General features: G+C 35.7%; 3 protein-coding genes and 1 gene segment (V, D, J or C); 2 read left to right on the plus strand and 2 right to left on the minus strand.

Moving 5' to 3' along the window:
* LOC306863410 (Ig kappa chain V-III region MOPC 63-like) overlaps positions 1-26,248 on the plus strand; it is a 773,265-nt gene that overhangs the window by 473,872 nt on the left and 273,145 nt on the right.
* Positions 27-14,066, plus strand: LOC306863393 (vesicular glutamate transporter 1-like). Its single transcript, XM_079406719.1, has 13 exons — positions 27-151; positions 6,168-6,420; positions 7,350-7,468; positions 7,549-7,663; positions 7,857-7,944; positions 8,987-9,073; positions 9,191-9,333; positions 9,423-9,572; positions 10,125-10,257; positions 10,752-10,862; positions 11,498-11,625; positions 12,458-12,527; positions 12,669-14,066. Exons 1-13 carry the CDS (start codon positions 90-92, stop codon positions 12,983-12,985), a joined length of 1,776 nt encoding a protein of 591 aa, XP_079262845.1. The 5' UTR covers positions 27-89; the 3' UTR covers positions 12,986-14,066.
* On the minus strand, positions 14,386-21,752 carry LOC306863403 (high affinity immunoglobulin gamma Fc receptor I-like). Its single transcript, XM_079406734.1, has 8 exons — positions 21,690-21,752; positions 21,118-21,166; positions 19,995-20,039; positions 19,244-19,468; positions 18,886-19,164; positions 18,072-18,353; positions 16,731-16,970; positions 14,386-16,620 (listed from the first exon to the last, which is right to left on the minus strand). Exons 2-8 carry the CDS (start codon positions 21,146-21,148, stop codon positions 16,520-16,522), a joined length of 1,203 nt encoding a protein of 400 aa, XP_079262860.1. The 5' UTR covers positions 21,149-21,166; positions 21,690-21,752; the 3' UTR covers positions 14,386-16,519.
* The window catches only part of LOC306863399 (uncharacterized protein), a 41,305-nt gene continuing 38,563 nt past the window's right edge, over positions 23,507-26,248 (minus strand). Inside the window, exons 8-9 of the mRNA XM_079406726.1 lie at positions 25,340-25,579; positions 23,507-24,819 (exon numbers count right to left, since the gene is read on the minus strand). Coding sequence (XP_079262852.1) covers positions 24,332-24,819; positions 25,340-25,579 — 728 coding nt within the window. The 3' untranslated portion in view covers positions 23,507-24,331. The remainder of the gene's footprint in view (positions 24,820-25,339; positions 25,580-26,248) is intronic.

The following is a 26,248-nucleotide window of genomic DNA, read 5'->3' on the forward strand; positions in this document are numbered from 1 at the left end:
TATTAGTGTGTGTGTGTGTGTGTGCTGTAGGTGGAAGGTGGAGCAGGAGCGCACAGAGTCCTGTCGGTCCCGCGGTGGAGTTGTAGAGGATGGAGGTCAGACCTGATCGCTTTAAAGCAGCAGCGGCGAAAACACTTGGACGGATAAACCGGTAAGAGACGAAACTACATGCAACTTTTAAAAGAAATGCCAAAGCTGGTTACGTTCGCATTATTAGTGCAACGTCTAAATGATGCATATTCAATGCATTAAGATATAGCTTAATGATGTTTATTTCTGATTTAAAAAAACAAACTGTTTGAGAGCGTTTAATGTAAAAAAATGTGTACTAGATGGAGGTGGGTGGATTAGTGCACTACATGACCGTCAACACACAGTATAGACATACTGAAGATGAAGATGTGATGTTTGTCAGTCTTTCAGTGCTGGTGCTTGTTTCTGTCATTATAAGTTGAGGAGATGCTCATTTGTGTAGTTTTTGTCTAGTGTGTGTGTGTTTGTTCGGAACGACCAGATTAACTCGACTGGACTCTATTAATAAACCGGTTTGTGTCGTCACATTTCACCTGTCAGGTGACCACTTCTGTTCTGTATCATGGCTGTCTAAAGATGCTGACTTTGAAACACGTGCTCGATAGGTTGTTTGTTTAAGAAGAAGAATTTAAAACCTTCCTGGCAAAATGATGACATGTTTTTGACTACTATTCAATATACATCAACTTAATGTATGATGATTTAACTGCATATTTAAGTCATATTTTATTTATGCATATTCATATATATTTAAAATATGCATAATATATATTTATGCATTTTCAAATCACAGTGTTTGACACGTTATGCATGTAATAAATATGATAATAGTATCATAGTAAATAGTAGTAATAATAATGATAGAATATATCAAATGGCATAAATACTGTAAAATGAAATTATAGTTAGCTGCGCTTTCTGGAATTTCTTCATTTATCCTCCTTTTTTTTGTGAGATTATCACTTCTTGGTCAACTAACTTCTAAGAATAGGAGATTATACTAAATAATTGCTTCCCTCACATTTTCATTATAATTTGGAAAAACCAAACGGTGCTGGTAATGTAGTTCAAAAGAACTCTGCGAAAGATGTATTGAAGTGAACTGACATGGATATTGTTTAATAAAGCAGAAAGTTAAAGAACTGAATGTGAAATTCCTTCTATAACACTCTCTGTAAAATCGCAGTTCAGATTTTTTTTGTAATAAATACTAGTTAAGTATTAATGGGGCTATTAATAATTCATGATATTCAAAATCTGATATGATATTTGATTCAACTGAATAATTACAAGAATACTAAAGGTGATTGATACTTTTCTGCATTATAGCTTCCTGCATGAGTAAATTTAAAAAAAGAAAAAAATGCAAATTTAAAGTAAATTTGTGATTAAAGATTGAAGAAGTACACTGCTCTTTTTTTCTCTTCAAGGACAAACAGCCTTCATTTTTAAATAATGATATAAACAGATGAATGTGTTAGTAATTTAAATCAGTGTTTACACTTGTAAGGATGGAATCAGCTTTTCATTAGCATACGGAGAATAACACAATCTCTCTCTCTCTCTCTCTCTCTCAGTCTGTTTCTCTGGATTTTGAGCGGTCTTTAACACGTAAATCCAGTCCTGAAATAGATCTCCAACTAACCTGCTGCTAGTTAAATCCCCTCTCTATCTCTCTCTCTCTCCTGGAAAGCCCCATAAGTCATAGCGGTCAGTCGTCCACGTCACGCCTGCTATTATTGTTCTGGACAGTGTCATTAAACTGTTAGTTCTTCCTGGACAATGTGAGGATGTTGTTACGTATAAACGGCCATTTAAAAGCGCAATTCTCTCACATCGATTCCTCTGTAATCAGATCAAAAGGTTATTTTATCAGCCAAAACACTCTCCTTCGGCGGTGATAGAAACTTGTAACTGTCTGCTCACGAGATGATGCCATGTCTGGCTTTAATGCCTTTTCTTTCTGTTGTGGTTTAAACAGTCCTTTGAGTCTTATGGTGTGGTGTAGGGGTGAAGCTCAGGTTTTGTGCTGAATGAGTCTTAATCAAGGCACTTAACCCTGCGTTACTCCAGCAGACTGAAGCTGTACCAAGTGTTTCTGTAAGTCCTGTCAGATAAAAGTGTCTCGCCAGACTTTTGAGCATCAGCAGAAAGTCTGGTCTGCTTCACAGTTTGTTCTGGACAGGAACTGCAGTTTTAGATGGGAAGTGATAGTGACTGACACATAAAGTGATCAGCAACAGATGCATTCACTAGTGTATCCTCTGTTTAGATTTTTGAGAATATGAAAATTATGCCACAATAATTTTAAATTAACAATATGAAGTAATGTGATTGACATATAAAGTGACCAGCAACAGTGACATTTTAAGGACAAAAATCAGTAGAAATGTGAGAGAATTCAGGATTTCTGTCCATATAAAACTACACTGAAAATAATGTAGGGTAGGATTTACATTGAACTAATTTTGACTCAAAAGCTGCAAGGAAGTTTCACAAAGAATTGCATGCAACACATTAAATTAAACATCAAATTAAATTACAATCACTTAATTGATAGCATTTTCTTGTGACATGTAATGCAGTAAGTCTTAGTTTTATTACCACTTTACCATCTTTTATTTATTTATTGCAGTGTAATAAGAAAAGTAATAAAATAAGAGTATATTCACTAACGTACAGTGTACTATAATATTCGAATAGTATACTATTAATATTTTGAATTAACTTTTATTTTTATATTTTCAGTTTAGTTGGTTTAATTTTTTGTCTCGTGGTTCTTTTTTAAAAATATATATTATTGTTTAGGTTTAATTTATTTAATTTATTTATTATCAGTTGGTAATAATAAAGGTCTTATTTTAGTTAGTTGCCTAAGAAACATTTCAATATTTTTTTTCTAATTCAAGTTTTCCATCTAATATGCAATTTATGTAATCTTTTTGAATGAACATAAATGTTTTTAATAGTTTATATCTAATTACACCTGCACATCTCAATGACTAAGCTTAAACAGGATTGTTGTGTTTGTAATCAGGATCTCTCAATCAAGGCCTTTCTTTCACTGCAAGGGAATTTAACTCTATAAATGTTAAAGATATGGAAACTCAAGTACAGCGAATAAAGAACGGATTGAGGAGCACAGAAGGGAAGAATGGATGGATGAAGGGGGAGGGAAATGGAGGAGGAGAAGGGAGGCAGAAAAAGACTAAAATAGAAGGTTTGATCAATAATTCAGGCTCTGAGGAACATTATTATTTCATCAGCAGCGCTGAAGTACAGCTGCAGTAACCTGACAGTAAGAGCACCGCGTGTCTGTACTTAACACTCATCACAGATTCATCTGGACAGTCAGTACTTTAAAGGTCATATATATGTGACACATCTGATATAAAAATGTTACAATATAATTCATTTTTTGTGCTCTTCAAGTCAAGCTTTTGCTTATATTTAGGGTTAGTGATATGCTTAAACACTCGATTGTCTGCATCATCTTCCAGCGTTTGTCTCCAAACATGAATTATTCCTCAAATCATGCTTTTACTTCACTAAGTGATCAGGACCACCCTAGCAACCACATGGCAATGTGCTAAAGCCACTCTTTAGGAACTAAATAGCAACACGTTTGCAACCATGCACAATAAAAAACAATGGGTTTTGTACAGACAAACACCACAAAATCATAATTTGATTAAATAATGAATATTTAATATGATTGTGTGCTGTTTTCAAAGGAAACTGCTGCTCTCATAACATGGTGTGATTCATCTCAATTTGATGTGACACGTCGGTTCATTATGAATGTGAACTGGGAAATGTTTCATTTCAGCTTCATATTTGTGTTTTATGAGTGCTGGTGAACATCCAACAGAGACATTTTGCCAAAAAAGCAAAAATTGTCTTAATTTTACTAATAATATGCAGTGGTTTTGTCGACTTTTGTTACTTAATAAGCTACAGTAGTCCAAAAGGGAGCTGATCGCTCAGACTTTGCTCTTTCAGAGCTAAGGAAACTTACTTATTTTCATTTGTTTCATTTAGATAATAATTCCAGATGTTTCTCCTAAAACCCCTTAGCAGAAATAAAAAGATGCAAATTATGCAATTATTGTCACATTATTTAGTGGTATACATTTATTGCTATGCAAATTAATATAAATGATAAAGTTGTCTAAATCATCTTTTTGATATGGAACTACTTTCATAGCTGTATGTGTCCCTGATGCAGTATTTAAAAACGTTTTCAGCTCAGAGATGAATCATATTCTAAACTGTGTTGATTTGAAGCTATATGTATAGATATATGTGTATATTTAGGGCGTAGGTTTGATTTTGACATTGGTGGGACAAAACAGCAGACAACACCCCCCTCTCTATCCAACTACCCCAACATTTTTGAATTTATGATAAGCGTTTGACCACAGTTTCATGTCATCTAAAGTTTTTATTTATAGCTATGGTAGCTAACATACTCTTAATTCATAAAGTGAGCTTTTTTATGTTTTAATCTGACAATGACACAATTTTGATTATGTAAAACCAACAACATTACAGCAGCAGTTTCAAAGATGTTTTGATTGTTTGATTTCTCAAAAGAGAATACAGCAAAATATTATTTAATATTATTTTTTAGCTAAATTTCACATAGCCTACATAAACATCCCTCTCTTTTCTTTATTCAGAGTTGATCTAGAAACTATTCAAAGCTCTATTAATCGTAAACAAAACAAAAAAAACATGATAACCACAAATTAACATTGGTTTTGCTACACTAACCAAGGTATTTGTAGTAAAACTGTAAAGATTTGTGATACGCGCTCCGAAGTGCTGATCTGAATAAAAAGATTTGCGATGATGCTCCAAAGTTCCGATTTTGAATCAAAAGATTCACAAACCCTCTCAGAAGTTCTGATCTGAATCAAATGATTCACAAACCCTCTCAGAAGTTCTGATCTGAATCAAATGATTCACAAACCCTCTCAGAAGTTCTGATCTGAATCAAAAGATTCACAAACCCTCTCAGAAGTTCTGATCTGAATCAAATGATTCACAAACCCTCTCAGAAGTTCTGATCTGAATCAAAAGATTCACAAACCCTCTCAGAAGTTCTGATCTGAATCAAATGATTCACAAACCCTCTCAGAAGTTCTGATCTGAATCAAATGATTCACAAACCCTCTCAGAAGTTCTGATCTGAATCAAAAGGTTCACAAACCCTCTCAGAAGTTCTGATCTGAATCAAATGATTCACAAACCCTCTCAGAAGTTCTGATCTGAATCAAATGATTCGTGATCCACGCTCCGAAGTTCCATTCTGAATCAAATGATTCGTGATCCACGCTCCGAAGTTCCATTCTGAATCAAATGATTCGTGATCCACGCTCCGAAGTCCCATTCTGAATCAAATGATTCGTGATCCACGCTCCGAAGTCCCATTCTGAATCAAATGATTCGTGATCCACGCTCCAAAGTTCCATTCTGAATCAAATGATTCGTGATCCACGCTCCGAAGTTCCATTCTGAATCAAATGATTCGTGATCCACGCTCCGAAGTTCCATTCTGAATCAAATGATTCGTGATCCACGCTCCGAAGTCCCATTCTGAATCAAATGATTCGTGATCCACGCTCCGAAGTTCCATTCTGAATCAAATGATTTGTGAACCCGCTCCGAAGTTCCATTCTGAATCAAAAGATTTGCAAACCTGATCCAAAGTCCCGATCTGATTCAAATTATTTGCGAACCTGCCAATTAACCATGGTTTTGCTACGCTAACCATAGTTTAACCCACTCCGAAGTTTCAATCTAAATCAAACGATTCGCGAAATGCTCTCCGAAGTGCCGATCTGTATAAAAAGATTTGCTAACCCGTTCCGAAGTCCCAATCTGAATCAAATGATATGCAAAAAGCGCTCCAAATTTCCAATCTGAATCAAAAGATTCACGAAATCGCTTCGAAGTCCCGATCTACCATCATTTCAGATCGGGACTTTGCTGCATGCATCGCGAATGTTTCAATTTGCTAAATTATTCACAAACCTGCTACGATGTTCCGATATGAGTTTTCTTTTCCATAGGCAGCTGATTCTGAAGGTTTTGGTGGTGTTTCATGTGTTGATGTGTGTGTTCGTCAGGGTCCTAGAGAAGCGTCAGGAGAATGGAGAGACGATTGAGTTGTCGGCAGAAGGTCGTCCAGAGCTGCAGGAGGAGAAGGAGCTTCCCGTGGTGGACTGCACGTGTTTCGGTCTGCCGCGCCGCTACATCATCGCCATATTATCAGGCATGGGGTTCTGCATCTCGTTCGGCATCCGCTGTAATCTGGGCGTCGCCGTCGTTAGCATGGTGAACAACCACACCGTCTACAGAGAAGGCAAGCCGTACATTGTGGTAAGTGAGAGCAGAATTTTCACAGTTGGTTCACAATTTCATGTCTTTTTTTATATATTTTTAATTCGGTGGCTAATTTTTAAGTTTTGAAGGAGCTAAACTTTTGTAAGACAGACCCAGAAAAATGTTTACAATTTTTTTTAATCAACTTTTATAGATTTGTATAGATATAGAAAATTTAGTTTTTTTTTTTTTTTGCTCATTTATTGTATTCCTTGTTGAATGTTAAATCTGTGTCTGTCATGTAATAGCTGAAATGGCAACAAATTTAAATGTAACCAACAACCAAATTAATTACCACTGAACTAGATTTTCTGCAGTTTAGTCAGCTTTTTATCAGATCTTTTTGTCTAGAAAACTCTGCTGGTCACAAGCTTTGAATATTTTGGCATAAAATTGCCATTTTGCATAAAAGTTTTAATAATTTGTGATTTTGAATAATTAGTCATTTGTAATAGGTTGTGTGTTTTTGGCATTATTATTATTTTTTTAAATATAATTTGTATTACTTTTATTTCCGCTTATTTTTGTACATCAAGTAAAACTAAATGGAAATTCAATAATATATATATATTTTTAAATATTTTATTTTCAGTTAACTAAATTAGAAGTTTATTAATTGTCTAATTAATAGCTTTATTTGAGCAGATTTTTTGGCTTACTAAAAAAGTAGTATGTGAAACATGCAACAATGCATATTTCAAACTAATATGCTACAGTGTTGTCAAATGACTCAACTAGTTCTTTTGCATTTTAGTTTTGCATTATGCAGTACACATTGATTTATTTGGTGCATTGTGTTGATAAAAGCAACATATTACAATTTAGGCATGTTTGAGGCAATACAATTATACTTTTTAGTATTTGTTTATGCATTATTGTTTTTAGTTTAGTTTATTTGTTCATCAAACAAAACGTGTCTGTTTCAGAAAGCTCTGTTCAGCTGGGATCCAGAGACCGTAGGAATGATTCACGGCTCGTTTTTTTGGGGATATATAGTCACTCAGATTCCTGGAGGTTTCATCTGTCAGAAATTTGCGGCTAACAGGTCGGTCATGCCGTCACTGAACGCAGACGTACAGAAGAATAAAACACTCTTCATACAGCAGATGCTTCTCTGTTTCTCAGGGTTTTTGGCTTTGCGATCGTGGCCACATCTGTCCTGAATATGATGATTCCAACAGCAGCACGAATTCACTTCGGCTGTGTGATTATAGTCAGGATACTACAGGGACTGGTGGAGGTAAATAAATATGTACTAGTACTATTACAGTGCTGAAAAGCGATTCAGCACTCTCTCCGTGAAATGCTCTGATAAACTGGCTTCTGGCTCTCAGGTAATGTGTCACATTGAAAGTTTGAATGTGTTGTCTGATGCAGTAGTGCTCTGGTTATAGTCTATGACTTCATCTGCTGTCATTGTCTTTGGTGCTCAGGGTGTATCTTACCCAGCATGCCACGGGATCTGGGCGAAATGGGCCCCACCCCTAGAGAGAAGCCGATTGGCCACAACAGCGTTCTGTGGTGAGGTCATTATTTTTAGCAGTTTAATATCTGTGGAAAATTGTTAGTAACCTTTAATCATTTCAATTATTGCTTTCGGGTTTTACTTTTGTATGATAGTTGAGTGTTCATAATAATAATAATAAAAATAAAAATAATTGTTATAATAAAAATAATTATTATTACAATTTTTCTTGTTCAGTGTTGTTTATGAAGTTTTAATAATAATAATAATAATAATAAATATTATGAACACTGAATAATCTGTTGTTGCTGTCATCTAATTTTGATTAGTGTTAGTTATTCAGTGTTAATAATAATAATAATAATAATAATAACAACAACAATAATAAAATAGTGATTGGTATTATTTTCCTTGGTTAGCGTTGAGTATTAGGTGTTCATAATAATAATAATAGTAGTAGTGATAAATATTATGAACACTGAATAATCTGTTGTTGTCATCTAATTTTGATTAGTGTTAGTTATTCAGTGTTAATAATAACACCAACAACAATGATAATAATAATAACAACAATAATAAAAATAGTGATTGTTATTATTTTCCTTAGTGTTGGTTATTGAGTGTTAATAATAATAATAATAATAATAGTAGTAATAATGATAAATATTATGAACACTGAATAATCTATAATTATTATTGTTGTTGTAGTCTACTTTTAATATTAGTTATTTGGCTAGTTATTCTGTGTTGTAAATAATAATAATAATAATAATAATAATTATAATAGTAATTTAAAAATATTGTTATTATTGTTGCTGTTGTTGTTATGAACACTGAATAACCTAATATTATTATTGTAGTTGTCTAATTCCCCCCCTCCCAAGTTTTATTAGTCATTTTTATTATTCAGTAGTAGTAGTAATAATAAATATTATTATTATTATATCATTATGAGCACTAAGTAATCTAATAATAAATTATTATTTTGTTTAAAAATAAAATTATTTGTTATTTAAATATTATTTAATATGAATTATTAAAACATACTACATATAAGTGTAGTTTTCCAAGTGCAGCTGATGTGAAGTGTGTGTACAGGCTCATACGCAGGAGCTGTGATAGCCATGCCGTTAGCTGGAGTTCTGGTTCAGTACTCAGGCTGGTCCTCAGTCTTCTATGTATACGGTGAGGAAAACCAGCACGCTCTAATAACATATGCATGACGCTCATCTCATCTGTTTCTGATGTTTTATGATGTTCAGGTCACTCAGTGTCTGTTTCTCGTGGTTTCTCTGTCTGTAGGTAGTTTCGGGATCTGCTGGTATTTGTTCTGGATTCTGGTGTCGTATGAGAGTCCAGCAGCTCATCCCACCATCACTCCGGAGGAGAGGAAGTACATCGAAGACGCCATCGGAGAATCGGCTGGACTGATGAACCCGGTGACGGTACGAACACACAGGTTTATATGGTGATGCTAGAAATGCATGCAGTTTAAGGACCAGACAACTCTCTCCTCTCATTCTCCTCTCTGCAGAAATTCAACACTCCCTGGCGACAGTTCTTCACATCCATGCCCGTCTACGCCATCATCGTGGCCAATTTCTGCAGGAGCTGGACCTTTTACCTGCTGCTCATCAGTCAGCCGGCGTATTTCGAGGAGGTGTTTAAGTTTGAGATCAGCAAGGTGAGAGAGAACGTCCAAACATCTCATTTAAAGCTCAGATGTTTCTCCTAGACAGCGATGAGACTAAATGTTTAGTCTGGAGAGTTTCAGAAGAGAGCTCAATAATGTCTCAAAATGTGCACTGCAATCAAACGTTCTCAAAGATAATAAGGATAATAATAATAATAATTTAATTTGTTAGTGGTGGTTATTGTGTGTTCATCAATATTATTATACTACTACTACTACTACTACTACTAATAATAATAATAGATCATTAGTCAGTGTTGGTTATTCAGTGTTGTTTAATAATAATAATAATAATAATAATTATTATTATTATTACTATGGGCATTTAATAATCTAATTATAATAGTAATATTATTATTGTTGTTATTATTGATATTTATTAATATTTGATTAGTAAGTGTTTATTATTCAGCGTTCTTAGCAACAATAATAATCATCATCATGGTGGTTCTTACATTTTTACGCTTACTGGATGATGACTAGTGGCCCAAGGTATTTTAGGAGAAACATCTGAGAGCGTTAAACACATCTGTCTGTCTTCAGGTGGGAATCGTCTCTGCTCTTCCTCATCTGGTGATGACCATCGTGGTGCCGATCGGAGGACAGCTGGCCGACTACCTGAGGACTCACAACATCATGACCACCACCAACGTGAGGAAACTCATGAACTGTGGAGGTAAAGCCTGTTTTCATTCTGCAATCTGCTGCAACGCTGCTATAAATGAGCCATGAATGTCATGTGACTGACCCCACCGGAGCTGCTGATTGGCTGACGAAGCGTCACATGTCAAGTCACTATTATTTGTATAGTGCTCTTAACAATGCAAATTGTGTCAAAACAGCTTTACATCAGCTTGATATAAAGTTGAGTGGCTTTACATCAGCTTTACAGTATTTAGACGGGGAAATAGTGTGTCGAAATAGTGCCATTCTCCTCTGGCCAGACAAAATCAGCAGTTTAAATCTAGGCTGCAGCAGAGTCAGATTGTGCAAAAGACTCATCTGGTTCCTGTGGTCTTCTCCCGATGGCCATCTAGGACACAGGGTCTTCACTGGGGATCAGTCTCTGGGGCTCATCTAGTTGTCCTGGTCACCGCTGACGTTCAGGGCTGTAGAGGTCATCTGTAGGTGCTGATCCACCATCTAGAGACATGTTCTGTGTGTGTTCAGGTTTTGGGCTGGAGGCCACGTTTCTTCTGGTTGTGGGTTTCTCTCACACTAAAGGCATTGCCATCTCGTTTCTGGTCCTGGCTGTTGGATTCAGTGGTTTCGCCATCTCAGGTAAGAGCTAACACTGGGGTCAGTAAGATTTACTTTGAACAAACTTTTAATAATTTTATTCAGCAAAATTAAAACTAAAACCATAAAATGTTACTTGAAATAAAATGAAATAAACATTAACTAGAATAAAATAAAATAATGTAAAAACCAACTAATACAGTTAAGACTTTTATAATGTTACAAACACTGTTATTTTAGTGTTATTTACTTATTATTATATTTATAGTTATTAGCTTTTATTTTATATTTTCCGTTTTCTTTTATTTAAATGTTTTGTAATTTTATGTGCTTTTGTCATTTTTATTGTTTTTTTTATATTGTTTGTTTTGTAATATTTATATTTTATTTTATTTCAACTTTATTTCAATGAACAAAAAAATAATTGTTTTGAAAAATAGTTATCACTATTCTCCACAAAATAAAAATATAATTTGATTAAAAATTGGAAATGTTTCTTGAGCAGCAAATTCATTTCTGAAGAATCATGCGACTGAAGACTGGAGTAATGATGCTGAAAATTCAGCTTTACATCAAATAAATAAATTACATTTTAAAACATATTCAAATAGAAATTTTTAGATTGTAATAATATTTCACGTTTTTACGGTCTTCTCGACCTCTGTCCAAACCTCCAGGGTTCAATGTTAATCATCTGGACATCGCTCCACGTTACGCCAGTATTCTGATGGGCATCTCTAACGGTGTCGGGACGCTCTCTGGCATGGTGTGTCCTCTGATCGTCGGTGCTATGACCAAAAACAAGGTATTGACTTTAAACCGAAGAGAAAGAGAGCGTTTGAAGTGAAGTGACATACGGCCAAGTATGGTGACCCATACTCGGAATTCGTGCTCTGCATTTAACCCATCCAACGTGCACACACACACACACACACACACCATGAACACACACACACACACAGCAGTGAACACACACACACACACCGTGAACACACACACACACAGCAGTGAACACACACACGCCGTGAACACACACACACACAGCAGTGAACACACACACACCGTGTACACGCACCCGGAGCAGTGAGCAGCATTTATGCTGCGGCGCCCGGGGAGCAGTTGGGGGTTCGGTGCCTTGCTCAAGGGCACCTCAGTCGTGGTATTGAGGGTGGAGAGAGCGCTGGACATTCACTCCCCCCACCTACAATTCCTGCCGGCCCGAGACTCGAACCCACAACCTTTGGATTACGAGTCCGACTCTCTAACCATCTCTAACCAGCCTAAGCCGTTTGTTGTGCTGCTTGTGTTTACAGCTGATTCATGCTTTTACTTACAGTATAACATCTACAGAGATCATGTGTCGTTTTTCCACCTCTCTGGCTTCTTGTCATTATATTACAGCTCCTTTTCTCGTTTTCCTCTTTTTTTTCTGTTCGTTGGGCATCACATTTCCTTCATGCAAATGTCCCTTCAGTTCTAGCATAACTTTTCTGATATTCCAACATAAACATATTTGCATAATCTGAAAGGACACACATGTACGCTTTGATAGATGTGCATGTTACGCGCTTAAATACATACATGCATCTACACACACACATAAACCTCCATCTTGTCCTGTGTGTTTCTCTCTGTAGACGCGGGAGGAGTGGCAGTATGTGTTTCTCATTGCATCACTTGTTCATTATGGTGGAGTTATCTTCTACGGTGAATACTTCTGTCCAATTCCTTTCATCTCTGATTGTACTTATGTAATATGTTGAAATAGTGTAATTCACTGTTTTTGTGAGGTTCACACCTGCTAAATAATTAAATCTCGGCTCTCATTGATGATTTCTTTTTGTTCAGGCATCTTCGCGTCGGGAGAGAAGCAGCCGTGGGCAGAGCCAGAGAACATGAGCGAGGAGAAATGCGGGATACTAGGAGAGGACGAGCTGGCGGATGAAACGGAAGAGCTGTACCGCTCAGCAGGCGGCGGCTACGGAGCGACCATCCAATCAGGTGACCCCAATGGGGCAGGTACTGGAGGGGGCGGAGCTGGAGGAAGCTGGGCCTCAGACTGGGACAAAACAGAGGAATACGTCCAACCTGTGGGAACAAACAGCTTCCGGTACGGAGGAGAGGGGAATGAGCGAATGATTGTGAGGTTCAGAGATCAACAGTAAAGCTGGATGGGAACGGGAGGGAGGAAAATAAGGACTAAATATCCCTCCCCTACAGAATGCATGTGGACATCGGGTACGACAGCCTGAAACGTGACCAGTCAAATGTTTGGACATTCAAAAAAATAATAATTTTAGTCCTTGTGTCCAAACGTTTGACTCCCTTCTCGTGTATTTTAGCAATTAAACTGATCATCAAGTGTTCAGAGTAGCCTATTACTGTTATGAAATACTACGGCAATTCTGCCTAAATTGTGACAAAATTGTAAAAGGTGGAGTCCTCTTTTGTAGAACAACTAAAGTATAATTCCAATTAAAAACCGAAAATAAAGCAGATTTAGGGAATTGATCTCATGTGCCAATACAATACTGTGAGGTGTGTGTAGTATTGGTCCCTTTTCAACGAGAATCTCCTAGATAAATACACATTTAAAGACTAGCGGGGTCAATTATTTGGTTGAGCTTATAGAAGCATTGACATACTTAGTTTTTGATAGTGAATTCTCTTTAGCCATTCATTTTTTTGATCTTTTATTAATATTTTTTATGTATTTAATCCATAACCACATAGTAAAGTTGTATTCATTTGTATTGAAGCTGAAACATTTCTTTCATTTCTAATTGATTTAATTAAAACATCATGTTCAGCCTTTATTTTATTTTTTTGTTCTAAGTCCGATGAAAACGATGCCAAGCGCTGACCGAATGGCTTCCACTCGATGTGAGCAACAGGATATTGAAAGATCACTCGGAGACGCTTGTTTCCATTTCACCATTTAGCTGTTTAATCTCACATATAGATGAAAACAGAACCATAAAATTGTATTTGAGAAGATAAAAAAAAAAGAACTAAATTAAAATCAGATTTTTAGCACTTTCTCTCCAGCATGGCACGTGACATTTTCAATATACTCTCGTGTACTCGCACATCAGCATATTAAAGATGTAGTTCACACAAAAATGAAAGCTTTGTCATCATTTGCTCACCCTCACAAACCTTTATGACTTCTGTGTAAGAATCTGTGGCACTTTGCATAAAGGTGAATCTCATGACAAAACGTCATTTCTCACCCCGTAATTAACCAAAAATAATCTGAAATTGAATTTTGCATAAAGTTAATAAGTATTTCCTAAAAAAATAATATATTTTATTATTTTTATATTTATATATTAATATATAATTTTAACATATTAATATAAATTATTTTAATTACATTTAATTTTATTATAAAGAATTTTCTTGCATCAGAACTTTTTTTTTGTCAATTATGCAATAATAAAAAACATCCTGTCAGGATTTATTTTTTTTTTAAAATCAGTATAAATGAATTTAGCAAAACTTGTATACATAAAAAATAGGATTTGTATGTGTGTGTGTATATATATATATATATATATATATATGAGTTGTATATGTTCATATGAGGTCATATGGACTGCTGTTATGATTATTTATGGTTCTTTTTAAGCTTGAAAATGTACGTCCTGACTCATTGTAATTGTATGTAAACGAGCATCTAGCACATTTTTCAAATGATCTTCTTTTGTGAGTAAGTCATACAGGTTTGGAACGACATGAGAGCGAGTAAATGATGACAGAATTTGCATTTTTGGGTAAACTGATCGTTTAGTATCAACCACGAAGCAGATCCCATAGAAATGAAGTGATATTTCTGTGGTTATCTCTCTAAATAATTAAGATAAGGTGATTCACTTATGATGAAATCCCGTCTCTCTGTAGAAGGACGTGTTTGTAATACATCACTGCGTTTGTGTCTTTTTCTTTCTTGGGGGTTGTTTCCTACGTATTTGTTCTATGTTGTGAAATGTGAATGTATAAAAAAAAAACTTGTGATAAAGCGACTTACATGATTAAACTTCATTATTGTGATTATTACTATCATTGCTGCAGTTGTGCAAACGCTGAGACTTAAGGTCAAAATACTGTTTTCAAACTATAGCATACTAAAACTAATGTTATGTCATTATTTATAATATACATTTATTTAAACAATATCCTTTTATATCAAATAATTAGATGATTAAAATTAATGCATTTTAATAGACATTTTCACAGTAGGTATTCTTGGAGTTCTTAAGCTATATTTGGGATCCGCTTTTATCATTTCTATTGTATTATTGAGTTGATAATGCATCGTTGTGTATTTAGGATCTGTTTCGGTGATCCATAAATGGTGGTCAAACTAAAACTACCAACATCAGCAGGCAGATAGAAAAACATTGAATCCGTATCAGGTTACACCAAAGAAAACAGACCATGGCCTAAATTATACACTATTTCATTTGAACACTAACGAGTGTGTAATCAGGAAAGCCAATCAATCCTGCAGTGACCTCTTGTGGTGAACCTCGGCTGGACTGGCTTTGATGATGGGCACCAGTTGCCCTTTAGTGGAGAAAGACTGAATTGCAGTAAAAAGTTTAATATTGCACATTGCATTCAGTTCAACAATCAAACTGAAAATGCACTGAAAGCTAAAAATGCATTGCTTGTTATAGTCAAGAGAAGTTCTTAAAAGTATTTGATAAAAACAACATACAAAACAGCATCGCATAAAAACACTAGTAGAATTAAGATCTAAAAATAAACATAAATCAATGAAATCATTTTATTGTCAAACTGTTGCTTCTGGTTAAAATATGAGTCTTCTATCCATAATACTTCTTTCTCCGGTGTAAAAGTGGAAGTCTGAATCAGGAGAGAAATCTGCACAGATCAAGCACTGTTTACATGCCAAAACAGCTCTAAACTAATATATGGCTGGATTTTGATGTGAGAGACAACAGGAGATGAACTTTTTCGTTGTTATGGATTATGGACTCGTATTTTATCTAGAAACAACATCTTAACAGTTAAAAAAGTCTTGATGGATTTGTTTCTTACAAACATACAGCTTTTGGCTTCACAATGTTAACTGATGGACTGGAGTGGTGTGGATGATTGTGATGTTTTTATCAGCTGTTTATACTCATTCTGACGGCACCCATTCACTGCAGAGCATCCACTGGTGAGCAAATTATACATTTCTCCTAATCTGATGAAGAAACAAACTCATCTACATCTTAGATGGCCTGAGGGTGAACACATTTTCATTACTACACTGTAAAAAAAAAAAAAAAAAGTTGAGTAAACTTAAAATTTTAAGGCTACCAGCTTCAGCAGATTTTTGAGTTTTCTCAACTAATTTTTTAGGAAATTCTTGGGTTTTCTCAACTTTTTGTTGTATAAACTTAAAACAAGAAGTTGAGGAAAACTCAAAAATCTGCTGAAGCTGGTTTCCTTAAACTTTTAAGTTTGCTCAACTTTTTTTTTTTTACAGTGCTATTAATAATAACTGCACTTAAACTACTGTTAACTACTGGCAAGGTTATAGAAAAGCTCAATTACCTTAAATGACTAAATAGCATTTGACTATTACTTAACATTAATGTGGTTCCTTTTCTTCAAGGATTTCTCATTCTTTCTCTTTGCTCGCCTGTTTCGTGTACATAGCATACACTCATCAGCATCACTCATCATCTTCTGTTCAGCAGCACAACGATCAGCACAACGATCACAAACAAAATCAGTGCTGCGACCAGAATGTACCACAGGCCTCCAAACTCCACTGATTGTGCTGAGAGAAAGAATTTATGATAAAAAATAAATGACATGTGAATTGAAAATTGTATGCGATACTTAGTGCATTTATACGTCATTACAGTCAACCTGAATGTGTATGAGTACCTTTGTAGCTGTAGACGTTGCTGAAACGGGAGAAACCGTTCCCACAGTCCTTCCGGCAGCTGTACTGTGCTTCTTTCTCTACGGTAATAGACTGGTCCTTTTCAGGTAGTTTCTTGCGTGCATATGAGTCATTAAATTGTGTGCGGTACCAGTGGTAGGATGTGCAGTCGGCAGGACAGAGAGGGCAGGAACACTGCAGACTGTTAGTAGATCCTGAAATCACTGCAGCAGGAGGTCCACCTGTAAAACAGAAATAAAGACTTAAAAACACATACTGTGGTGCACTGATGATTTCAGATGAATATAGTATTCATATAATACCAGAGTTTCCAACTGGATTGTAGCTGTCCAAATTATGCAGTGAACAAAACATTACAAGAAAGCCTGTGGTTTGACCATGGGCCATTTTTAGGCACAATGCAAATTTAATCAGAATTTCAAATGTTTGTATTTAATACAATCAATGTTTTTGTGAATGTGTATCTGTAAGTACAAGTAATATGAGTGTTAATGCTGTTAATTCAGTGGCTGTTTTTGAAGCTCAACTGATGGCACATGCTGCTGATAATGATACGATCATGGGTTTATAAGCATCTACCAAATGCATAAACATAACCGTCTTGACGATTCAGTGAGTAATTAAACCAATTAAAAAAAATAACTTGTGAGTCATTGATTTTGACTGATTCATTAAAAGAACTGACTCTTAAGATTCATTGGTTTATGAATTGCTGGTTGCGCAGTATACTTGTTTTTGCGTGCAGCAAGCATCAAAAGAGAAAGATGTAATTGGTTGCTTTTGACATTTTATTTTAGTTTACTTTACTTCAATTTTTAAATATTGGATGTGAGGGATCCAGAGTGATTTTCTGAGCCCTTTTCCTCACTCTGGATGTATACAGTTCTTGGAGGGTGGGCAGGGGGGCACCGATAATCCGTCCAGCAGTCCGAACCGTTCTCTGTACTCTTCTGATCCCTGATTTTGTAGCTGAGCCAAACCAGACAGTTATTGAAGTTCACAGAACAGACTAAATAACGGCTGAGTAGAACTGTTTCAGCAGCTCCTGTGGCAGGTTGAACTTCCTCAGCTGGCGAAAGAAGTACAACCTTTGGTGGGCATTTTTAACAATGGAGTTGATGTGAATGTCCCAATTCAGGTCCTGAGAGATGATGGATCTCAGGAACTTGAATGTATCCACTGCAGCCACAGTGCTGTTCATGATGGTGAGTGGGGAGTAACATACATTCTTACGTATGTTAAAGAACACCATGGTACCATGCCTAAAAAATACTATCTGGTACTTTTTTGTTAGTACATGCAGCATTAGTGGTTCTGTTTACCTATAACTTTTATCTCCTGAGCATCAGATTCTCCTTCCTTCTGTGCAGCTTCTGCACTGATGTGGCTGAACCTGTAGGTGGCGTGACAGCTGTAATTGCCGTCATCACTTTGTGTGGGGTTGGTGATGGTGTATGTGTCTTCAGGTGAGCGCTTGATTTCTATTGAATTCTTAAAGAAGACGGCCTTTTCCAGCTTCGCTCCACCCCAGACTGCACACCTGAGAGCCACAGGCTCCCCCTGCAGCACAGGAACGGCCGGAGAAACCAACATCACCATGAGCTCTGAGAAACAGACCAAACACAGGTCAGACTGCACACGCTGCTGAAAGAAACCTTCATCTAAACTTTTAACAGATTTAAAGTATTTTGAAATTTACACTTTTTTCTTCTGGGAAAATGAAGATGACATTATGTTGCAATCACAGGTGTATCCACATTTCTGTCCAATCAAACGCTCTAGAATAAAAACATCCCTCCTCTTAAAGCCAAATGCAACCAAGTAGCAAACCATGGTCTTACTATGTTTATTATTTATTATAATAAAAAAGGGTATTGTATGATTCAAATAATGATTTACTTTCATATTAATAAAAAATAATAATAATTGGATTAATTTGATTATGGCCATTGTAAATTTAGATGTATGCTTTTTTTTTTTTTTTTTTTCCTCTCAATGAAAGTCAGTGGGCTCCAGTGTTGTTTTGGATCCCACTGCATTGTTTTGATACTGCATGAACAAAATCAGTCAACGTATTTTTCAAAATACCTTCTTTTGTGTTTCATACAGGTTTAAAATGACAGGGTAATGAGTCACCTGTCATTTTCAGCGTCACTGCATTGCTTCGAAGATATTTTTTCTTATTCTTGCACCAGAAAGTGGCTCTTTCTTCCTCCTTTAATTCTGCAAATATAACAGCTCTGTTCATCTTCTCATCAACATCGGGTTCCATACTGAAGGTGCTCAATCCTCTCAACACAAAACAAGTCCAGTCCTTCAGGTCATCGTCCGCCTGCAGCACCAGGTATCTTCCATCTCCTTTGGTCATCACAGCACCTCCTGTAGATGGAGAGAGCTGAGCGAAAGGCTCCAGTTCTGTAAGAGAAAGAGAGAGAGATCATGAGAAACAGCAGGAGGAACAGACGATCATGAACGTTTAGGATGGTGTTCATACCCAGAACAGTGAGTGTGACCGGGTCACTCTTCGTTACGCCCTGCTCACACACATACACCCCGTTGTTTTTTGGTGTTACTGCGGTAAGAAGCATTGAATAATCCTCATGTGTTTGTGGTGTTCCGTTAAAAAACCATTTTGTTGATTTACTCCCTCCTTCACGGTTACAGATCAGAGTGACATCATCTCCAACAAACACCTGTGGGAACTTCGGCCGGACAAGTACTGAGAGAAAGAAAACAGACATATAAGACACAAATCTTCTGTAATGGTAGGTTGTCTGACTACTTTACTATGAAATATGATTGATTGGCAGTAATTAAACACAGTGATTTAGTGCTGCACACTTTGCAGCAAAAATCTTCCTGGAAAGGATGTTTAAAAGGTTAATTTGTTCATTCATTCATGCATACATTTATGCATTCCTGTGTGCCTGCATTACCGCATGTATGTATTTATGCATGCATTAAATAAATAAATAAATACATAAATGAATGCTTTTCATGACTATGCTAAAAGCATCTGGATGCTTATTGTGTGACGATCTCTGTGACACTAGATCTACACACATTATAAATGATTAAAATCTGCACTTGAATTTACTCTGCGCTTGAATAGATTTAATGCTGTATGATATTAAATCTTTTGTTGTTTTGAGGATCAGGCAGAAAACATCTGTAGGCACTGAATTTTACCACATGTTGTGGTCTATAGACAAGTGTGTCATAATATTACATGTTTATGCATTTACCTCTCAGTGTCTGTCCCTTGTTCCCTCTTATGAAAGCCAACAACACTGTGACATAAAAAGATCAATCAGAACTGGATTTGATTTCTGGATTAAGATTCTACAGCTTTAATTCATGCAGAGACAAAAAATGGTCAGTTTGTTCAAAGCTCTTTGGCAAATTACAAAGTTTCTCATGTGATAGATTTATTGGAGTGAGTCAAACACACCAGGTCAGTTATGGGCTTTAAAGGTCATTCCACGAAATCGGGACCTTTTCCACTTGGAAAAAAATAATAGGCTAATATAAGTTTAATCAACATTTTTATATATCCATGAAATAAGGCACCTTAAAATGACAAGAAATTGCATTGTGCCTTATGTCATTTATTATTTTATGACTATTTTTCAACGCTGTTACAGACACAAGCATTACTATATACTAGAACTATGTGATAGTTTTCACATATATACGCAGCATTTAAGTTATTTTCACTGTGATTGTTTCACATTTTGGATTTTTGTTTTAAATTTTGCCCACGTGTCAATTAAGATTACATTTTTTTTTTTTACAAGAGAAATATTACAAAAAGGGCTTTGTCCAAACTAAAATATAGTTAAAGTTACAATGAAAAAAACTGGAAAGTTGTATCAAATATAATTATTATTATTATTATTTTTTATTTTTTTTTTACAATTTTTAGGAAATTAAAATGAGGAAATTAATGACAGCAAGTAACAGGGATGACAAGACACACATTCTTCAGCACACGGCACATATTTGTAATACTGTAAAGTTTTACCCTTTTAAATTGCATATAGTTGTATAATTGTAAACTTGCCATAGATGTATTAGTCAATCAAGTCAAAAACCTTACTCTTATCAGCATAAATGCTATTTAAAATCATATTTAATTGACTTTAATTTGATGTAATATTGATAAAAGGCTACATAGCATTGTTATGTTTTTAAATCACACATTTATTTGTTCTATTAATTCTGAAAACCTGGGGATTCTTCCCCATTTTAACCATAGAAATAAACATAGAGTTGTGGTTCTAGAGAGTATAATTCTACTCTAGGTCTAGGCCAGTAATCAAATGCTGTAAATTAGTGACATATGACTCTAGCAGACAGTGTTTTTACCTGCCAGTGTGAACAGAGACCTCATGTCCATCAGCAGATCTGAACCGTGCTGTCCGTCAGAAAGAGAAATATGACCGTCTGATGGACAGAAAACATGTGCAAAGGTGGCTTTTTAAGTTAAAGAAAACCTTTCATAAGTTTTCCTGTCTTTTTGACATTATGTTGTCTTCGTCTCTGGTCTGATCTTTTCTTGATATAACTGCATTGACATTTCAGACAAGTCACATTTGAAAATGTTTTTAAATTATTATGCGTTTGACAAAATACTTTCACTTTCACTACAGACTTCCCACAAATGTTTGGAAAAGTTATAGCCTAGCCTACATCTTTTGAAAAATCTAAGGGTTTAGCTTCATGTTATCCGTTTGATGCTTCAACAGTTATATAGTCATTTGTGTCAAACATGCAAAATCAAAACAGGACCACTTTCATGCCTTTATTATGATTAATCTCGAGACAGATCCAATCTGTCGCACTTCAGTTAAAGAAAGCGTCAGTGAAAAACAGCTTGTCCCCAAATGTGTTAAATCCAAGAAATATTCATATATCTCCATAGTTTACAAAAGATTTACCTTCAAGATCTGTCCTCTGTCGTCGTTCTCCAAAAAGAAGAAGAAGCAAAAAAGCAATCTGAGTACCGTTGTGTTTTTTTCTTCTTTTTTTTAACCCATAACTACGAACTTCCCGTGGCTTGAACTGTATAATCAGACCTCTGTCAGATTGTCTATTTAGCAAATTTACTATTTAGCAAAAAGACAAAACAGGAACCCTTTTGTTCCTCTGGAAAATATGGCCTATTGGTTTCTTTTTCATAAAAAAAAAATAAATAAATAAAAATCTGCAAAAGCAACTTCTATTCCAATATGCTTCAACTTCTTTGTTTTAAAGGTGAATTCAGGTAAAGTGGGCCACTTTTTGTTAAACTTGTATATACCAGACGTTTATCTTTTCTTTACTTTGTTTAATTCATGCACTCCAGACAAATGTATTTTCAGGTAAAGTGGGCCATCAATATTTAACCACAGGCACGTGCACACATAGACATAAAAGCGGGCTGGAGCTCCTGCCCTTTTTCTCCCTCGAGAGAAAGTGCCCTTTAAAAAAATAATAATAATAATGAATATAGGCCTATGTATATATGTATGTGTGTGTGTTTCTGTTTGCGCACAGCTTTCCCTGTCAAACAAATAAAAAAAATCCAAATATGAGGTCGGGTCGGAAAATGTTCAGATACCTTTCTCCTCTCCGCGTCTCGGCGCAGGCGCGCGCAGCACAGCAGTGTGGCACACATTGATCAGCGCATGCACATCATAGACAGAAGTGAAGCCCTCCCTCCCTCTCCAGTTGTGTTTATCTTGGTGTGGAGGTGAGTGATGATAAATAAAAGACTAGCTACCTGTGCCTCGAATTTACAGCTAATTATCCAAAAGACAAAAGGCAAAAATAGTTAACTTGTCTTGCTAACATCAGCTACCATAGACCAGTGCGCGTTCTTTCACTGCATGATTCAGTTTATTAAAATGCATTTAGATTAAGAATTATCACAAAATTCAAGATATGGGATCAGAAATGTATATATTTATATAATGAATCAACCGTTTAAATGACTCGGTTCAGTTGCAATGACTCACTTATTAACAGTGACTTGATGCCACCTACTGGCAGCTTTAATTTCACATTTAAAGTATCTATTCATTTTTTTTAATCAGCATTCAATGTTTTCTGTTTAAAATATCAAAACAGTGTTAATGCATTTGTAACTTCAGGATAAATACATTCATGTCCTGCATTAAACAGTGTGTAAATGCATCTAAATGCCACTTCTAATGCATTGCAAAGATTAATTTTGTCAATACTGATTTCATTTGCTTGGTAACAGCTTAAATGATTTATTCTAATTGACTGATTCAATTTAAGAATTTGACTGAAAATATGATGCACACTCATGCAGGGCTTTATAAAGGTAAAAATACCCATAAAAGGTAAAAAATCTATTTAAACTTATTGGAAAAGATAAATTTCTACCACTGCTGTGAACTGATCACCACAGAATATGCAGCATATCAAAAACTTTAGGAGTCAGCTGTTCACGGTAGTCCTTAAGATATCAGCACAATAACACACTCAGCAAAATATTGTCTAATTATCGATAAAATTTATATTTTTGTCAATATCGCACACCCCAAATATATTTAGCGTTTTGTTTAGAAAATAATTAAATTAATATGAGAAGTGCCCTTTTTTCCACTTGAGCCCCTGCCCCTCAAAATGTCTGTGCAATGCCCTGTTTAACCACATATATATCAAATATATGCAGCAGGACAGCAGGACTGGCTTTGATAATGGCCACCAAATTTGCCCTTTGGTGAAAAAAGACTGAACTACAGTTGCATTGCAGTAAAAATTTAATATTGCATGTTGCATTCAGTTATACAGCTGTGCTCTATTTGATGTACATCCACAATTAAACAAGCTGAAAATGCATGAAACTCTTAAAATACTTAGTTACAACCTACTTACCAACCTAGTAAAAACAACCTACAAAACAACGAGCATGAAGTAAAATTAAAGTCTGAAGATAAACTTGATCAAACATTGAAATAGTGCAAACAGACTACAATGCATTTACAGTTGGATGAGAGTGATACTAGCTGAGAAATATCATTACTTATATTTAATATATAGCATAACCTGTATAACTATAAATTCACATAGATATTCCCAATAACTGATTTTGTGCAATTCTGGGTTTGATGCTTGTTTATATGTGATGCTTTGGAATTTCTGTGCTTTAGGCCTAAATCCTTCTGTGTTATTGTGCAAAACTTACATTTTTTTTGTCTTCTTTGTCCTGTTATATACAGAATTATGTATCTGAATTCTCATAAATGTGTCTGAATGTGTGAATCTGTGTGTGATATCTTTAATCTTGTTTACTATTTTTGTGTGTGTAAACTATATATTTATATGCTGATGTGCTTATATGCTTAAATGCTTTTATATTATGAGATTATTATATTTCTTTCTTTGATTGATTTTAAGGTTAAATTGTGTTAGTTCTTCACCAATAGCGTCTGGAAATGCTTCAGTGTAAAATTAGAAATGTTTGTTTGTTAGTTGATTTTGTCCTTCAGGAACTGATGTGACGGTATAAAGTGGCGTTTCTGATCAAAATAGAGTCGGATCTGAATGAGAGTTGCAGTGATTTATCTGCTTATTCTTTCCCAGATTTCCTCTTTCTTTCTCTTTGCACTGTCACGGCCTCATAATCTTTGTCTTTCTGAGGAAGCTGCTCTGCTTCTCCGGCTGGCTTTTTAGAGTCGTCTGAACTCAGTGTGTGGTACACCTCGGCTTTGACGCTCTTAAGAGCCTCGTACCCACCTTGACCTTCACTCTGACCCTCTCCAGGTCCTACTGTGTGGTACACCCCCCCCTCCTCCCTCTTTTGTAGGGGTTCGTAACCCCCCTCGACCTGGTCCTTGTTCGTGCTCTCGCCCAGGGTGTGATAAACCGCCTGATCCTTGTCCTTGAGTTGGATTTGCTCATAGTCTCCACCTGTCGTCTTGTCTTTATCCCCTTTGGTCTCCTGGATGCCGCTTCCTCCCCGTCTGCGTTTCAGCGCAACCAGCAAGACGATCAACAACCCGAGAATGATCAGAATCACCGCCACCATGATGGGCATCACGCTTGTAGAATCTTGTTCTAAGAGAAAGAGAGGATGCAAATTCATTCTAAAAATAAAAATGAGAAGTAGTGTGCTTGCATAATCCTGAAGTGAGAATTCAAAGTGACTAATACTTTGCTACACTCTACATGAATATGCACGGAAAATAAAAGAGACCACAAAGCTTTGCGTGCTTGTGTTTTGGTGTGAAACGTTTCTGCTGTTGATTACCACAGAAAATAGCCTACACTCATCCCTCATCTTACAAGAACAAACAAAAATTGTGTTAATGGCAGGGTTATTACTGTTCAATTCAAATTAAAACCATAAAAACATTTTTTAGAACTTATTTATATTTAAATATGTGCCAAATTATTTGAAATTTCTCATTTTTGACTAGATTTTCATTCACTCACATTTAGAAATCACAAATAAAAATGACAAACAACAAAATAACGAAAGCCTTAACTAAAATAAAAAAACAAAACAAAAATATGAATAAAAACAGTAATACAATGAAAGTCTTAAGAGCATGTATGTTTGTTTGTGTATGAGTACTTTTGTAGCTGTAGACGTTGCTGAAACGGGAGAAACCGTTCCCACAGTCCTTCCGGCAGCTGTACTGTCCTTCTTCCTCTACGGTAATAGACTGGTCGTTTTCAGGTAGTTTCTTGCGTGCGTATGAGTCATTAAATTGTGTGCGGTACCAGTGGTAGGATGTGCAGTCGGCAGGACAGAGAGGGCAGGAACACTGCAGACTGTTAGTAGATCCTGAAATCACTGCAGCAGGAGGTCCACCTGTAAAACAGAAATAAAGACTTAAAAACACATACTGTGGTGCACTGATGATTTCAGATGAATATAGTATTCATATACAGTGGTATTTACGCAGTGCCTTTACTTCATACTGGACTGTAACTGGTCCAAATTAGGCAGAAAAAAACAACTAATTAAAAACAATTCCCCCTTTATTAAAGCAATAAACCAAGAAAGCCTGTGGTTTTAGTTTTACCCTGTGTAAATGGGTGATTTTTAGACACAATGCAAATTTAATGAGAATTTCAGATTTTTCTGTTTATTACACAATGATAATCAGATGTTTTGTGAATGTGTATCTGTAAGCACACACAATATGAGTGTTAATGGTATTAATTCAGTGGCTGTTTTGAAGGTTAACGGGTGGCACATGCTGCTAAGAACATGGGTTAAATAACTAGCGCATCCTGATTTTACCAAATGCATAAATGTAACCGTTCTGACAGAATCAGTGAGTGATTTGTTAGACCAATTCAAACTGATGAGTGATTCTGACTTGTAAGCTTGTAAGTCATTAATTCTGACTGTTTCATAATAAGTCCATTTTTCATGGATAGGACCACACTGGTCATGCAGTATACTTGCTTGTTTTTGCATGCAGCCAGTGAAAAAGAAAAAGAAAGATGTGATAGGTTGTTTTCATTTTTTTAA

Source organism: Barbus barbus (assembly GCF_936440315.1).
Source record: "Barbus barbus genome assembly, chromosome: 44".
In the NCBI taxonomy this organism is placed as follows: Eukaryota; Metazoa; Chordata; class Actinopteri; order Cypriniformes; family Cyprinidae; genus Barbus; species Barbus barbus.